Source organism: Ascaphus truei, chromosome 1 (assembly GCF_040206685.1).
Source record: "Ascaphus truei isolate aAscTru1 chromosome 1, aAscTru1.hap1, whole genome shotgun sequence".
Taxonomy (NCBI): Eukaryota; Metazoa; Chordata; class Amphibia; order Anura; family Ascaphidae; genus Ascaphus; species Ascaphus truei.
In genome coordinates this window covers 496,795,226-496,813,749 of record NC_134483.1, presented here as the reverse complement: position 1 = coordinate 496,813,749, position 18,524 = coordinate 496,795,226, and the positions used below count along the sequence as shown (strand labels likewise).

The 18,524-nt window shown below is 45.0% G+C and overlaps 1 protein-coding gene across 1 annotated transcript in view; it reads left to right on the top strand.

Annotated features, from left to right (window-relative positions):
- The window catches only part of CPEB2 (cytoplasmic polyadenylation element binding protein 2), a 74,805-nt gene that overhangs the window by 40,927 nt on the left and 15,354 nt on the right, over positions 1 to 18,524 (top strand). The window contains 2 exon segments of the mRNA XM_075569203.1: positions 495 to 585; positions 9,288 to 9,338. Of these exon segments, the coding sequence (XP_075425318.1) occupies positions 495 to 585; positions 9,288 to 9,338 (142 nt within the window).

Below are 18,524 nucleotides of genomic sequence, written 5' to 3'. Positions count from 1 at the left end.
CTTGGCTAATCACTTGTCAGTGTTCAGTTTCCAGACTTTACTTTGCTACTCATAGCAAACTTTTATTACCCTGATCAAATGACACATTGTGAAAAATTACCTGTAGCTTTGTTTTGTGGAAGAATGTTGATGTAATGTTTTTAATTTAGTGCAATATGATGACCAACTGCTGCTGAATTATTTTCTCAGTCCACTTTTAATGGCTTTTAAACATCTTGAGGTGGCCTCCATATTCTTGAAAGCCTACATTGCAGTTGCATCATCAAAAGACTCTGATTGCAACAACCCTATGATGTCCACGCACTCGAGATTGTGTTGAGGGTACAAATATGGGATACACCTCACAGCCATGTACGTGTCACAGTCTGTATACCTGCTGTCCGCACCAGCACAAGAAGTCATGTAGTGGAACTAAAGAGAATAGGAGTTGTTTACTTCCTATGATCACCGTTTACATGTGAAGTAACAAAGACCTTGTGTATGCTCTCTTGTAGGATCGGAGTAGGATGTATGACAGCTTGAATATGCACTCGTTGGAAAACTCCCTCATAGAAATAATGCGAGCCGAGCAAGATCCCTTGAAGGGTAAGTATCTTTATTTTCTTAAATGTCTTTGTTGTGTATATTAACCCTAGAAGGTGCGTAAGAGTGAGGACGTAATGATTTGACGACCTGGCCTTGTTGTGAATCAGGCCTGTGTTGGTAATTGTTTGCCGTCGGAGAAGCTATATAGAAGGTGTCACTACGCCACTATGGGGAAAATGCGTGTGTGTACGGTGACCATTTGGTGCAACATGAGACCTAACCCTTTCTCTGGCAGTGAAACGGTAACCAAGAAAACAAAAGCTGCGACTAGCTAGATAGGGAAAATCAGGAAGTTTGTTAGGAATGCTAATGAGGACAGCTGTTCTCCCTCTCCCTGGGTGAGCAAATTAGCTCATTAATAATCTAATGCCCTTTACAAAGGTAGCAAGACAGGAAATAAGACACGGCACGTGCTCCCTTTAGCCATGCTGAGTTCAGACGCACACATTTTGTGTAATCTGTGGACACATTTATGTGTTGACGGGCTCATGAGCTACCTCGTAAGCAATACAATGCCCTTCTTGCACATAATGTTTATCACCAATATATTCCACAGCGCGGTACGAGGTGGGAAAAACTATAACATTTAGAATGACAATGCTATGCTAACAGACACTGGTACAGTAGGTGAGGGCCCTGCCCCATGGTGCTCACTATCTAACTGGAAGGTACAGTGGAAGGAGGGGATGGACCTATTTTCTAAAGGCTGCTTGCCATGCAGCAGGTCTTTGGGATGCTCTTCACTTTGTAACAAATTACAGGTGCACCTTGCAACTCGGCAACCAGGGCAAACTGTTAAGACCCTTTGCCATTGCTCTTGGTGAACTATGATCTAAGCTGGTAGCATGTTGGTGTACTGATTGCGCAGGTGTAATTTTGAGGTTGGGAGAGACCGAGGCTAGGTGTGAAGTTCTGCTTCCTGATGGGTAGGTGTGGGTCAGCTTTAGCACCCTCCATCAAACTGTGTGTGTTGCTCTTAAGAGTTGGTTACATCTCCCTAATCTATTCATGTAGTAATAGTCAAACTTTAATTCTAGCCATTTTCATCAGATTTAGATCACGCAAACATAATACATGTTTTAAGCTTTCGCTTTAAGTGTGATTGGTTGGGGAAGTAGTGTTTACTAAATAATGATGTCCTTCCAGACTTTCCTGCCTTGCTAGTGTGAACAGCACAAGCTACAGAATGTATTGTAGCACAGCTTCAGCATTCTTTGAGAGCCGCATGGAAGGGGGAGTTGCAAAGTTTTGCTCCAGTTTTGGCCCTGTTGCATAACTGGAAGAAACCTTTTTGACAAATCCATCCACCCCCTTGAATTCTTTAAATACTACATAGCATTCACTCACTAATTGCTTCCATAGAATGCTGTGCACAGTATGTTATTTCACAAGATCATACAGTGCTTAGTATTATTCATCCCACACTTGTGTAAAAAAAAAAAAAATTAACCAATAAAGACCCTTTGGTTACCGTAGCACATGTCCATTTTTTCCCCTTCTGTAAGCATAGCGGCTCTGTCGTGGGGTTGCCAGTGCAGTTTGTAAAGTGAAAAAGTGAGGTAATTTTAGCCAGCAAGAGGCTATTCACACTAAAAATGTTTAATCACAGTATGTGAAGTGTTCATTTAAAGAGAAAACAACTTTTCTTGGGAGAAGGGTATGTATGGTTTCTTTTGTTAAAATCCTTTGAAACCTTTTTTATATTGACTTGTTTTGCCCTCAGGTTGTGAAACATAACCACCTCTTTTATATTTTGTTACCCGTCTTCGAAACAGATGAAATAAGCTGTTAATTTTATGTATTATTGTTGACAACATTAGTCGAGGTATCAAAGTTGCAGACAACGATGGCTTAAGTGACATGGCATACAAATGTATGTATGTACATGAAAGCTAAATTATGGAACACAACTTGTACCAGAAGAGAAAAATAACCAGTTTTATGGTATGCATTTTGTGCTCATTCCGATTCTTAGAAATGACTTTCTAAGAAAAGTAAAGCGCCAGTTTATTCCACAGCTCGATACATTGTGGCTTTAAAACCATAACAGGATATAGGTCCCAATGTATACCAAGTTAACACAAAAAGGAGTTTATAAATTCCGTCAAGGAGACTAGTGTCAGAAATCTTTGAAACAAACCTAGTTTTAGAACTTGCTCACATATGTGCATAGATTTGTAGTCCTATCTTCCTACCTTCCTACTACTCCTTGTTTCTGCCCTTGGAAAAGACTTGGCTTTATAACTACAGTACTTGGCTCATTCTCCAAAGCAGTGAACTAGTAGCCCCAGTCTCCCGGTAGCCTTCGGTCTTCCAGCACCAGTCCCAAGACTATTTGGTAAGCACTGTAGATTAAGAAACTAGCTCATATCAACATGCCACAGCTTGGGTTAATATACCAGGGCAATGTGTATTGTGTATGTGTGTACTGCTAAGCATATTATGATACCACAAAGCAGGCCTTTGTGTTTATTAATAACACTTCTCTGACTGCTGCTTTGAAAATAATAAAAACACGCAGAGACAGTGCCTGGTCTGTGCCGTGCTGCAGTGGAAGGGATTGGCATGTGAAACTTGTGCATTACATTCAGCAGCTTCACGTTCCTGCAGTGACTAAGCATCTTGTGTATTTCTGTGTGTGTTTTGGCATACAGAGCAAGCTCTTGTGTTTTTAGTGCTCAATAGACCTCCTCCCCTTCCATGCAGAGGCGTCATTACATACAGTATCTACACACACTCCACTCTAACCATTCGGCTTATATTTACGTTGATTGTGTCACTGGTTTGTGCTGTAGTAAACATGCTAATGAATGCAGTCCTGTTGCCTTCATTTGTTTATACCACTGACAGCAGAGGGTCATTTTGAAGGAAAAATTAACTCAATGTTGCATTGAAGTGTTGCCTACAAACATGTTGGTGTTTGGGCGAATTATTTATTTTAATAATTTGTTTATAAAATGTTTTACCCGGAAGTAATACACTGAGAGCTAGCTCTCGTTTTCAAGTATGTCCTGGGCACAGAGTTAAGATGACAAATAATATACATGGTTACAAATACAGTTACATAAGTGAGCAGGGAATACATTATATACAAGACATTGCGTGCACAGTAAGATAAAAATATATATTATAGACGTATGTAGCAGTTACAGACCAGATTAAAATGTGAGACGGCTTTTGTTTGGAAAGCACTTAGAATGGTGGCGGCTGTAAGAGTCTCTGGTAAATTGTTCCAGTTTTGGGGTGCACGGTAAGAGGAGCAACGGCCGGATGCTTTGAACCTTGGGACCATGAACTAATGCCATGTCTGGCCTGAACCCTTGGGCTACGTCCATAGAGTGCAGCCGCGCGGAGGCTGAGGAAAATCGGGTGCTTTGCCTGGCCATAGTACTCGGGCCGTGGGGGGCATTCCTGGGGGCGTTCCCAGTGACGTCACGGAGCTGGTTCGCCCTAATTGGGTGAACCACTCACATGACCGCCCTATCACGCGAGAAATCAGTTTTAACTGATATATCGCGCATTGCGCGCCCCCTCCTGCCTCCGCGCGTACGCACTCCGCATGGACGCAATCACTGCCTTGAGGCAGTCTGATCGCGCAGCGTGCGTACGCGTCCGTGCGGTCGTCCATACCATGGAAGCAGCCTTATAAAGCACTTAATGATGCAGTCCCACTTAGCAACAGACATATTGCTGTACAATGAAAGCACCTATTGAACCAAGACTGCTTTGTGCAAAAATAGAAAAGATTTGTACTTATTGCCTGTATCCTTACCCCTTACACTGGTCACCTGTTATTTAAAATCCTCAATTTCTTTTCTATTTTTAAGAAATGTGAATTTGTTTATTTATTTATTTTTATTGAGGTTTCGTATTTTTGTCCCCTCTTTGAGCATTTGTACAAATGGAATTGCAAAATCCACATTAAAAACAACTGGCACTCTTTTATGCTTTCTCATTATTTCATTGGAAATTTAATGTGGGACTGAACCTTTGAACCTCCTTGTTCTTGAGGCAAAAAACATGAATGATTCTGTGTACTTGTGGCTTTTAACGAGTAGTTGGCATACATCTGTCTATACACACACGTTTTCTGCAAACTGGAAGCTGGATTCATGTCACGTAAGCTCAAGAATTTCTGTATTGGTTTAAAAAAAAAATATATATATATTTGGTCTCCTTTTTGGACCATTGCATTGTCCAATGGTATAAACCTAGATTCCAAGTCGGTGTGTATGCCAGTGCCTTTATACAGCTATAAAAGTAACTCCCCCGTGGGGCTGGCAGCCAGGGTCCAAGGAAACTTTCCTGCACATAAAGCACTTCCATTTAAATAGAAGCATCATCTGGCAACATTTGGGCTCTACAGATCCCTGGTGCCGTGCAAAGCTCTCCCAGTGACCAATACTAAAGCAGTAAATTGAACTGGCACATTGCCCACTCATTCACCTCAACATCACATTCCTCTGGGGTTTTGTATTTACCTTTAACGATCATGATATACACCCGAGAAGCATATTTGTGCTCAGATTTAGGTAAGGCACAGCACTATTTGGAATTCTTTACGTACGGCTATACTTTTGCAATCTTATCCATTTGAGCTGATGTGCTTTCTCAAATGTGATACCTTTTTGATATGAACCTGAGTTACAAGTCTCTTTGTCTCATGTGTTTACATGGGCATGTGCACCGGCATTAAATTTAGTTCACCTGCATTACTTGGCATTTTCTGGGGATGATTGTAGCAGCAGTTTCATGTTCGAGTGGAAAATCACCACTCCGTTAGAACATGATAAATGACATAGTGGTAAAGCGTACCCTCTACATGAAACCTGTTTATTGAAGGAAGCCTCCAGGATTGTCTCGTGATGTGTGGTCTTTTTACTCTTGCTGACAAAGATAAGGACCTTCATCAAGCTCAGCTTTTGCTACGGGTACTATGTTTAGTTCAACCCTTTTTTCTGCAAAGGACCCGGAATGTCATTTGGTTGGAGTGTACATACATGCAATTGCTTTTTGATGGTGAGAGTAGCCCTCATCCCGAATTGTGAGCCCTCATTGTTCAAATGATAGGTACTATATTACACGATGGGGCGCTTTCCATTTATTCCAATTGCTTCATTTATTGCTAAATGAATCTGTAAACAATGGAAGAAAAAACACCAGATGTAGCAAAGACACTGCCGTCTGGATAAGTCCCTGAAAATGCACTCTGTCTGGAAGGGGAGTAGTACCTGAATCAGCCGTGGATGTGCAGTAACAAGCAAAGTACTGGTCCAATGTGTATTGCAATATGGTTGTCTTACAATCCTTTAATAATAATAATTAATAAAATAAATTAGAACCAGACAGTAGTAACAGTGAAAATAGATTAAGTAATTATAGTGCGTCATGCGTATGTCCACTTGGTGGCTCGGGTATACGGCGTGGTAAGCACCACAGCCCAAATCTAAGAGTATACCCCTGTCCTGACGTGGACCAGGCAAACAGTTACCTGTAAGTAACCAGTAATGCAGCACGATAGACTGGGAATTAAGAACCAGAATCACGAGTAAAACATGCCAAATAGATAATTGGCTGACAAGTGATTCTGCTATGGTCACAACGTCAATGCATATAAAACCCACCAGCATATATTCTGGCACCAACATATGGATATAGTAGCCAGAGCAGCCCAATGCCCTATTACAAAGGAGATAACATGGGCAGTGTGGGATAAATGAAATAACACAACATGTCCCAGTGTCTTGTGACACAGAGGGAAAGCGTGATCCACGCTCGTGGGCCTGGGTCTATAGATGGTGTTTAAATGCAAAATAGATAAGGAGCACCTATAGCTCCACGCACATGATACACACAGAGAAAAAATGGGATTAATGCTTAAACCTGCCAATTGGTATGGTAACCTAACTGCTGAGGTGCTAAGCAGAAAAAATGCACAGTACAGCCTGTGTTCGTCTGCAGGCTGCCAGAGTGCGTGTCACGGCGTCGTGACCTTTGCCCTCTGACGTACGTTTCGTGGAGGCTTCTAAGAAGAAGCCTCCACGAAACGTACGTCAGAAGGCAAAGGTCACGACGCCGTGACGTCACGCACCGCGACACGCACTCCGGCAGCCTGCAGACGAACACAGGCTGTACTGGGACGCCGGTGGAGCAGCATCAGCTGCATGAGTGTAGGCACACAGACACCACAGTCATCATGCTCCCTGCAGGGATAGCACAGACAAGGTACTGAGGGACTTCTCTCCCTCTGTTCTTTCCTCTCTCCCCCCCCCCCGCCTTTCCCCCCTTGTGACGTAGGGGTAGGGTTTTGAGGGAGAGCATTTTGGGAGTCAGTGATCCGTTTACTCAGCATTACCATTGCTGCCATTCCCTGCAGGGACAGTATATATCGGTTTGTAGGGACTTCCATTTCTCTCTCCCGTCCCTGTGTGTAGTTAGTAGTATTCAGGGCTAACTTATGCAGGGTTTAGTACTATTCACCACATAGCAATATCATTTGCCAGTGCATTTTTTCTGCTTAGCACCTCAGCAGTTAGGTTACCATACCAATTAGCAGGTTTAAGCATTAATCCCATTTTTTCTCTGTGTGTATCATGTGTGTGGAGCCATAGGTGCTCCTTATCTATTTTGCATTTAAACACCATCTGTAGACCCAGGCTCACGAGCGTGGATCACGCTTTCCCTCTGTGTCACAAGACAGTGGGACATGTTGCGTTATTTCATTTATCCCACACTGCCCATGTTATCTCCTTTGTAACGGCATTGGGCTGCTCTGGCTACTATATCCATATGTTGGTGCTAGAATATATGCTGGTGGGTTTTATATGCATTGACGTTATGACCATAGCAGAATCACTTGTCAGCCAATTATCTATTTGGTATGTTTTACTCGTGATTCTGGTTCTTAATTCCCAGTCCGTCGTGCTGCATTACTGGTTACTTACAGGTAACTGTTTGCCTGGTCCACATCAGGACAGGGGTATACTCTTAGATTTGGGCTGTGGTGCTTACCACGCCGTATACCCGAGCCACCAAGTGGACATACGCATGACGCACTATAATTACTTCATCTATTTTCACTGTTACTACTGTCTGGTTCTAATTTATTTTTATTAATTATTATTATTAAAGGATTTTAAGACAATCATATTGCAATACACATTGGACCAGTACTTTGCTTCTTACTGCACATCCACGGCTGATTAAGGTACTACTCCCTTTCCAGACATAGAGTGCATTTTTAGGGACTTATCCAGACGGCAGTGTCTTTGCTACATCTGGTGTTTTTCTTCCATGGTTTAGTCATTTGCCCTTTTTGCAGCTGTCTGTTCTAGTAAGTAGAGCGGGTTCAATTCTCTTTTACTTTAAATTAATCTGTACCCTTTTTTTTTTTTTGAGTTGCTTTTTTCATTTTAATACAGAATTGAAGCCTGGGGTCTCTGCAGCTGAAGCCCATTAATTTCATCTCCGGGAACTCGCTGCTTCCGGAGGTACTTACTGCCGTAGGGGGTGCTGGTAGCCACTCCAGGGTTCACTATATGGCTGCTTTTGAAAGCTCCCCGGGCCAATAGGAAGCTGTGACATCATCCGGTGCAGCTTCCTATTGGCTCATGTGATGGGCAAGCGGAAAACTGCAGCGATACTAGCACCCTCTTCGGAGGTAAGGATCTCCAGAAGCAGCGGGTGCCCGGAGCTGCAATTAATGGGGTTCAGCTCCAGAGATTCCCTGCTTCAAACCTGTATTAAAAAATGAAGGGGGGGGGGGAAATGGCTTGGGTTGCTTCTTTTTTAAGAGCACCTTTGTATTACAATCTGTATGGAGGGGATTTTGTTGGTATTTAAGCTGTTCTAATCTTGCTACCAACTGAGAATCAAATAACAAGCATGGTCAACCTCTTGAGAGAGGTCCTAATTAGGACCGAAACATCGATTCTGGAATAAAATACTGCACGCTTTTGAAAAGACCACTGCAGTGTCAGCTTGTTGTTTGATTCTTAGTTGATTCTCACTGGTTGAGCCTTGTGCACCTGTGGCAGATAACTCATCGTTACTGTGAGGGCTCCTTTACCCTTATCACACGCGATCTTGTTATCATACAGAACAAGCCAAGAACATAGAGGAAAAAAATCTAACTGCACAAAAGGCCAATGTAACCTTGACTTAACCTTGAGGGGAATGAAGTGCTATGACGCTCACAGTAATAAAACACTTTTTATTATTTTTGCGTATATCAGATCTTGCGCGCACACACAACAAAAAAAATTGTCTTCCCGGTTCTGTTTCAATCCTAAATTGGGGGAGTCTTGTAATGCAAAAAGTATTATGTAGTCACTAAATACATTACAATTGTAATTTGAAAAACAAAGCGAAAAAATGTCCTGCTAGGTTATCAACGTTATTAAAAAAAAAAGTGTGCTTGCTGTGCCAAGTATTAAGGGTTTACCCAACATGCATTGTAGAGGCTTTGGAAAGAAGTGTAAATCTTCAATATTCAGCACATTTCTGGTCTGTGAAGCAAGAAGGTCTTTGTCCCATTGGCCCTGATCTTGAGGTCTCGTGTATCTTATTTTAACCCCTTCACTATCAGATGCTACAAATGACTGCATTCTGCATGTTTCTGAAGCTTTGCAGTATGTTTGACCTTGAAGTACAAGATTAGGTTCTGAATAATGACAATTATTAACCTGAAATGTATGTTTTAGGTCGTTTGAACTACCCTCATCCAGGGACAGACAGTCTGCTGATGTTAAATGGTAAGTACTTTTCTTGGAGTTTTTGTTACTTTGATTGACAAAAGATATCCTTTTATACATTATAATCTGTGGCAATTATACATATAGAATGCATTCTGAAATACAGTTGTTAGAGGGATTGATTTTTCTACTTGGACAGGGTGTATGCAAAGGGAAACACTATCAAAGAGCTTATGATTAAAGTGGTGAAGTGTAGGTCTACAAAAGCAGACATTTATATCAAATAAATTGGCCTTATTAAAAAAAAATTGATGTTGCAAGCAGGGTGATGGAAAGGTCAGCACAAATGAATAAGCTGAAATATGTCCTTGATGTATTCCTTCAACTGTGACTTGTCTTGATTTATTAGGAGCTTGCTTTGTGTACTTGGTAATCGTGTGGAACTTGCCATGCAAATGGGCCGAGTAGTGAAGATGTGGGTTCCATAAGCAGGCAGGCCTGTGCATAGCTTGGTGCACCATGCAAGGGGGCCTAAGGAGGTGACAGGAGCAGAGGTGTTTAGAGAAGCAGGGCTGTATAGAAGCAAACCATGTGTATTCTATGGCAGTCCAGGAAATTCTATAAATGTTCTATTTTGACAGGAAATGATTAGTAGCATTCATTTTTTTTTTGGCCAACTCCTTCAATGCCTGAGGGGCCATCAACACATTGCTAAAGCTGTTAATATTTTCTAGGGTGAGAAATAGCCTTAACTCCTCTTCTTCTCCTGGAGGATCCTGCTATGCATAGCTGAGCACTTTGTTGCGTGGCTCAGCAGCCACAGAGTGAGTGCCTATATTGAGGTAGATGGTAGTCACTGAATAATGGCCTGAACGGTGGACATGGAATGTGGTCTTGCCTTGTAACTGTTTGATTTGTTTCTTAAATGTTCTGCACAAACGGCCCACTTAGGTATTGCTAGCGCTCTTTTGCTTGAGATTAGCGAACTGTGACTCTTAGAGGCTGATTCAATAAGCCCTAAAGTGACTGATCATAGTGCAATTAAATTTGATGGGAGTTCCTTTCCGATTCAGCATTGGGGCTCATTGATTCCACCCCTTAGCACCTTGGTCAGTACATTACATTGCATGTGTGTGTTTTTGTGTATACATTTTTTCGTGTGTGTATATATACTGTGTAGTTGGCACAGAACTACTGCGGCCCATCCAAAACAAAATCTTGCCTAGGTGCATAGAAAAATATTTGGGACAATCGAATAAAAAATTACAGGACTGACCTGTATAATACTACAGGTTGGTTCTATCTTGAGAGGTTCTGATTTGAACCAAAAGTCAATCTTCTTTTTTTTTTTTTATCATTAAATCTCATGTGTTTTTTAGCTATGTCTAAATCTATACACATATGTATGCACACACTGTGTGTGGTGTGACTACCCTCCAGTCTCCACTCTATCTGGTGAATATGAAGTGTTGCTTTTTCAGCAAATGATCCTATTGATTGCACATTCATTTCTAGCTTTCTGTCCATGGCATTTTGGCATTTCCCTCAAATGTGGCAATGTATGTTAAGTGTTCCTTTTGTTTGTTTTAAGCTTGGCTTTTACATTTCACACCAAAGCATTCTGCTCATCTTAATGGCAAACTGTGCTGGTCTTTAATTTTGACCTTAGGTACTAGGGGTTAATAAACAAAGGCCATGAAACTAGTGACCTTTGGCCTCTTAGGATAATTACAGTGTATAACTATTGATCGGTGCTTCTGCGTGCTGAGTAATTGCACTGCCCGCCAGAACGAATCTTTCTGTACTCCACACAATCCTCTTCAGCAGCAATTTATTTGGTGCCTAATTAAAAACGCAACGAATCTTTAAATTATCTTGTCATTCATGGTCTGTCATAAAAATAGTTTATAGCGACATGGAGCAAACCAAATACCATGAGTATAGATTATACTTTTTCCCCTTTTATGATGTAAAAATGTATGCGTATTAGTGCAGTAATTATTTTTTTTTTACAACATTTTTATGATTCGGATACATTTGTAGCTTAATTGTAGGTTGTGATGCCTTTGCGCAGACATTACATGTCTCCATGGATGAAATTGTAGTGTGCAGAGCTTTCGAAACGTTGTAGGTTTCTTCTAGTATACTGAACTGCATACACTTGAAGAAGCCTGGGTGGTTTCCAACGATCTGTACTCCATTTCATCTGTGGAGACTTCTAAAGTTGGTCTTTTAAAAGGTATCAAAGTCTACCGTACAACGAATCGACTTTTCTCCAGGACCAATAAGCTCCTAGAGCTTTAAACTATAAACTACAGTATATAAAGAGATTTGCTTTATGTATTGTAATGAAATCAGCCTTTTTTTGTTTCTTTAGCAACCATTTACAAAGTCACAGATACGGAGTCAATACTCCTTTGCAGTCATTTAGTGAACCCCGAGCCGAATCTTCACCGATCGATCGGCAACTTAGCTAATTACTTAACATTGTGTGGATTGTCTTGATGCACATATTAAAGGGGATAATAATAACAATAATAATAATAAAAAAAACGTCAGTTTGGACTGCTGCGTTAACCCTGCAGGAGTGAGCTTAAGGAATCCCTTGTAAATCCCTTGTACTCCTTTAAAAGGTTCCACCTTATGTAGGCGAGTTAGATCATTTACTATATTTTACTATTGCTTCTAATATTTAGAGTTCTCCAGTGAGATTTTAAATCTACGCCCTGCTCTTGTGTATATTATCAATAATATTTCCTTTTTTGCAGTCCATAAATAAAGCTGGCTATATTCACTTTTTTTTATTTTATTATTACTACAGGTAGTCCTCGGTTATCCGACACAATGTGTTACTCAAAATGGCGTTGGATAGCGAAACGTAAAGCGAAACATGTTTTCCCATAGGAACACTGTTTAAATGAAAGGTTCCGTTCCTGAAGGCATTTTTAACACTAAAATACACCAAATATTTTATGCAGACAATAAGATATGCAGCACACACATAAATTATATAGTGTATATGCTGTATCTTATACTATATTAGTGAAAGCACTGTATGTTTGCCTGCCTGGATGTCCGGTGTCCCTAGGGGAAATCTCATTGGTCCCTTGGTCCGCCCCCGCACACCTCTCATTGGCCTGAGGCGGAGTGACGGGCCAAAGGACACACAGGGACACACACACACAGGGACACACACACACAGGGACACACACACACAGGGACACACACACACAGGGACACACACACACACACAGGGACACACACACACAGGGACACACACACACAGGGACACACACACAGGGACACACACACACAGGGACACACACACAGGGACACACACTCTCCCCCGTCAGTTGGACCGCAGCTCACCTTCCACACGCCCCCCCCCTCCTCTCCCGGTGCCCCTCCTCTCCCGGTGCCCCTCACTCTCTCCCCCCTCCCCACCTCACCCAAATCCCCACGCTCCGCAACATCCCCAGCCGCACCATCACCCTCACCGTGCGCCGCGGAGGAAGCGCGTCCCTGCTGCTCAGCAGCAAACTCCAGGCTCCTCCCCCCTCGCGGCGCGGCCCTCCTGCTCTCCCCCTCACGTGCGCCGCTACCGGAGAGGGGAAGCGGCGCGGGACTCCCCATCACGTGCGCCGCTACCGGAGAGTGGAAGCGTCGCGGGACTCCCCATCACGTGCGCCGCTACCGGAGAGGGGAAGCGCGGCGCGGGACTCCCCATCACGTGCGCCGCTACCGGAGAGGGGAAGCGCAGCCCGGGCCTCCTGCTCTCCCCCTCACGTGCGCCGCTACCGGAGAGGGGAAGCGGCGCGGGACTCCCCATCACGTGCGCCGCTACCGGAGAGGGAAAGCGGCGCGGGACTCCCCATCACGTGCACGGCTACCGGAGAGGGGAAGCGCGGCGCGGGACTCCCCATCACGTGTGACGCTACCGGAGAGGGGAAGCGCGGCGCGGGACTCCCCATCACGTGTGACGCTACCGGATAGGGGAAGCGCGGCGCGGGACTCCCCATCACGTGCGCCACTACCGGAGAGGGGAAGCGCGGCGCGGGACTCCTGCCACTCTTGCCCCCCCCCCCCCCAGCTTCCCGAACTCACCTCCTGCCCCAGCCAGATGCCACGGGGTCAAGGTAAGTCACACACCGTCTCCCACCCACGCACTGTCACCCAGTCACCCACACACTCACCCACCCACCCAGTCACTTTCACCCACCCACCCAGTCACCCACCCACTCACTCAGTCACCCACTCAGTCACCCACCCACTCAATAACCCACCCACCCACTCACTTAGTCACCCAAAAACTCACTCAGTCACCCACCCACTCAGTCACCCACCCACTCAGTCACCCACCCACTCAGTCACCCACCCACTCACTCAGTCACCCACTCAGTCACCCACCCACACACCCACCCAGTCACCCACTCAGTCACCCACCCACACACCCACCCAGTCACCCACCCAGTCACTTTCACCCAGTCACCCACTTTCACCCAGTCACCCACCCACCCACTCAGTCACCCACCCACTCAGTCACCCACCCACCCACTCAGTCACCCACCCACCCACTCAGTCACCCACTCACTCAGTCACCCACTCGGTCACCCACCCACTCAGTCACCCACTCAGTCAGTCACCCACCCACTCAGTCACCCACCCACTCAGTCACCCAGTCACCCACCCACCCACTCAGTCACCCAGTCACCCACCCATTCAGTTACCCAGTCACCGATTCAGTCAGTCACCCAGTCACCCACCCATTCAGTCAGTCAGTCACCCACTCACCCACCCACTCAGTTACCCACCCACCCACTCAGTCACCCACTCACTCAGTCACCCACCCACTCAGTCACCCACTCAGTCAGTCACCCACCCACTCAGTCACCCACCCATTCAGTCACCCACTCACCCATTCATCCACCCATTCAGTCAGTCAGTCACCCACTCACCCACCCAGTCACCCAGTCACCCACCCAGTCACCCACTCACCCACCCAGTCACCCACTCACCCACCCAGTCAGTCACCCACCCAGTCAGTCATCCACTCACCCACCCAGTCAGTCACCCACTCACCCACCCAGTCAGTCAGTCACTCACCCACCCAGTCAGTCACCCAGTCACCCATTCACCCACCCAGTCAGTCTCCCACTCACCCAGTCAGTCTCCCACTCACCCACCCAGTCAGTCTCCCACTCACCCACCCACCGACCCAACTCACCCACCCAACCACCGACCCAAAGTTACCCACCAACCCAAAGTCACCCACCCACCGACCCAAAGTCACCCACCCACCGACCCAAAGTCACACACCCACCGACCCAAAGTCAAACCGACCCAAAGTCACCCACCCACCGACCCAAAGTCACCCACCCACCGACCCAAAGTCACCCACCCACCGACCCAAAGTCAAACCGACCCAAAGTCACCCACCCACTCAGTCACCCACCCACCCACCCACTCAGTCAAGTGTCACCCACCCACCCAGTCACCCACACACTCAGTCAACTCAGTCACCCACCTAGCTGTCAAGGGGGGGGGAAGCCTAACCCTGTCGTACACCCCCCCAAAATTACATCCCGGGCAACGCCGGGTCTCTCAGCTAGTTATATATATATAATATAACATAATAAATAATATATTATATAGTATAATATTATAGACTAATATATGTATATATATGTGTATATATATATGTACAGCTAAACCCCGTTATAACGCGCCTCGTTATACCGCGATTCGGTTATAACGCGGTTTTCCCGTGGCTCCCGTTTTTAAAAAAAAAAAAAAAAAAATTTTACATTTTTTTTTTTTACATTTTTTTTTTTTGCACACTGCACACACTGCACACACTCACTGCACACACACTGCTCATTGCTCACACTGCCACACTGCACACACACTGCACACTGCACACACACTGCTCATTGCTCACACTGACACACTGCACACACACTGCACACTGCACACACACTGCACACTGCACACACTGCACACACTGCACACACACTGCACACTGCACACACACACTGCACACACACACTGCACACACACTGCACATTGCTCACACTGACACACTGCACACACTGCACTGCACACTGCACACACACTGCTCATTGCTCACACTGCACACACACTGCACACTGCACACACACTGCTCATTGGACACACTGCACACTGCACACACACTGCTCATTGGACACACTGCACACACACTGCACACACACTGCTCATTGCTGACACTGCACACACTGACACACTGCACACACACTGCACACTGCACACACACTTACAGACACTCACACACACTTACACACACTTAGACACTCACAGACACTCACACACACTCACACACACTTACAAACACTCACACACACTTACACACACTTACACACACTCACAGACACTCACACACACTCACACACACTTACAGACACTCACACACACTCACACACACTTACAGACACTCACACACACTCACACACACTTACAGACACTCACTCACACACACTCACACACACTTACAGACACTCACACACACTCACAGACACTCACACACACTTACACACACTTACACACACACTCAGACACTTACACACACTCACAGACACTTACACACACTCACACCCATATACACACACACACTTTCTCTCCCATATATACATACACACACACACTCTCTCACTCTACACAGACGGGGGGTGGGGTCGGAGCAGAGGAAAGGCCGCGACCAGCACCACCACCCGCTCCCCCCCCTCCTCCCGCGCAGGCAGCGGGAGCACCGGGGACAGCGGTGGGGAGAAGAAACCCCCCGCTACCACCTCCATGCAGGCAGCGGGATCTGAGGTAAGCGGCGACCTGAGGGACATCCCCGCTCCCATCTCCTGCCCCGCGGCCTGTCCCGCGGTGACAGGGGGAAGCGGGGACAGGAGGGACATCCCCGCTCCCATCTCCTGCCCCGCGGCCTGTCCCGCGGTGACAGGGGGAAGCGGGGACAGGAGGGACATCCCCGCTCCCATCTCCTGCCCCGCGGGCTGTCCCGCGGTGACAGGGGGAAGCGGGGAGCGGAGGGACATGCCCGCTCCCATCTCCTGTCCCGCGGGATGAATATGCGCTAAAGCGCGGCGGCCATTTTTTTTCTCGCGACCCCGTTAGTAACACGGTGGTCTCGGGGTGGACCCCGAGACCCGCGTTATAACGGGGTTTAGCTGTATATATGCTCTTGCGACGCTTTGCAACTTTGTGTATATATATATATACACACATACACATAAACAACGTTGCAAAGCGTCGTAAGAGCGTTGGATAAGCCGTTTGGCGTTGTAAAAATGAATATAGGTATGCATTGCATAGCGTTGGATAAGCCATTCATTGTACAACGAAGCGTTGTAAAACAAGGACTGCCTGTATTGCCATATTGAAATGATTGCCCAGATTATTCTCTGTATTGGGTTTCATTGACACACAAGATGGGCCGTCTCTATTTTGTTTCTCCATGCTGCCCCATCACACGCACGCGCGCACGCACGCACGCGCGCGCGCGAAATCGAGCCTGATGAGAGAACTGGCATACATCTGTTTGCACTGACATTGTTATGAGAGGCACTTTTTATACCGTAAAATAAGTAATTCGGTTATAGACGCCCCTATTTAAAAAAAATAAAAAATATCCGGGTGGAAGCCAGGGGAGTACCTGGAGGTTTGGGGGGAGTCTTAGTACTCGTATAAGGAAGTACTGTATTCCACGGATGTCGTCACTACCGATTTGCCAGCAAGGAAGTTGCTGGTGTGTGTGTGTATATGTGTGTGTATATATGTGTGTGTGTGTGTATATATATATATATATATATATATATATATATATATATATATATATATATATATATATATATATATATATATATATATATATATATATATATATATATATATATACACAAATCTACAAACAGACACCCTTAAGAGTTCCAACAAATGACATACGAGTGTGTACACATGCATAACAGCACTTGTGCGTTCATTTTATATACTGAGAAATGGCACTGCATCTCAACAATTCTATTTTAAAATATATACATGTTTAATATACCCTTTTCAAAAAACGTTTTAGGTCTTCTGCAGTAATTACTTAATTGGTTTAAACTCTTATGGGTGTCTGTGTGTACATTTGTCGGCCTTTCTGCTATCACGGCACATAGGTATAATTTGAACAATACAGGCATACCCCGCATTAACGTACGCAATGGGACCGGAGCATGTATGTAAAGCGAAAATGTACTTAAAGTGAAGCACTACCTTTTCCCACTTATCGATGCATGTTCTGTACTGCAATCGTCATATACCTGCATAACTGATGTAAATAACGCATGTGTAACAGGCTATATAGTCTCCCCGCTTGCGCACAGCTTCGGTACAGGTAGGGAGCCGGTATTGCTGTTCAGGACATGCTGACAGGCGCATGCGTGAGCTGCCGTTTGCCTATTGGGCGATATGTACTTACTCGCGAGTGTACTTAAAGTGAGTGTACTTAAAGCGGGGTATGCCTGTATATATGTTTTCATTTACTTCTTTATAGTAAAGACTGAAAAGAGGAGATTGTGCATTCCCTGCACATTTTGTGAGACTGCTGCTTTGCAGCTCAGCACCTTAGAATGGGCTGATTCAGCATACAAGAGCTATTGGCACCATGTGACTGGTATAGTTCACTCCCCATCAACACGAACTCATGACATAAGCATCACTTGATCTGCAAAGCAGGCAGAAGCCGGATTCATTTTGGCTGCTTTTCAATGTGAACGTTGTGTTTAAAGGTGCAGCGCTGCTCCATGTTATTGAGATGCACTGGAAATCAGTGGACTGTGCTCAACATTAAACTGTTTAATTTCTCCTTTAGAAATCACTTTCCCTACCAATAGCCACCAGCAAAAGTATACATTTCTGTGAAGGAAAACTGCAGCTATTTGATACTCTCAAATCCCACAACAATACAAGACTGATCTCTCTGGGGTGCTTCCGCATAATATAAAAATAGCAAAGTATCTCCATGGACATTACAAAAGATTTGTAAATAGACACCAACAACGTATTTATTAAAAAAAAAAAAAAAAAAAAGAGCAACCTTGAGTAACCAAAGGATTTGCAGTTCGCCGTATTCACTGGGAGTATTTCCCAGAAAACAAACATGCATTTGAGCGTTCTACACACAGCCTCTCTCCTGCAGGAGGGAGCAAGCGGGGCTGCAAT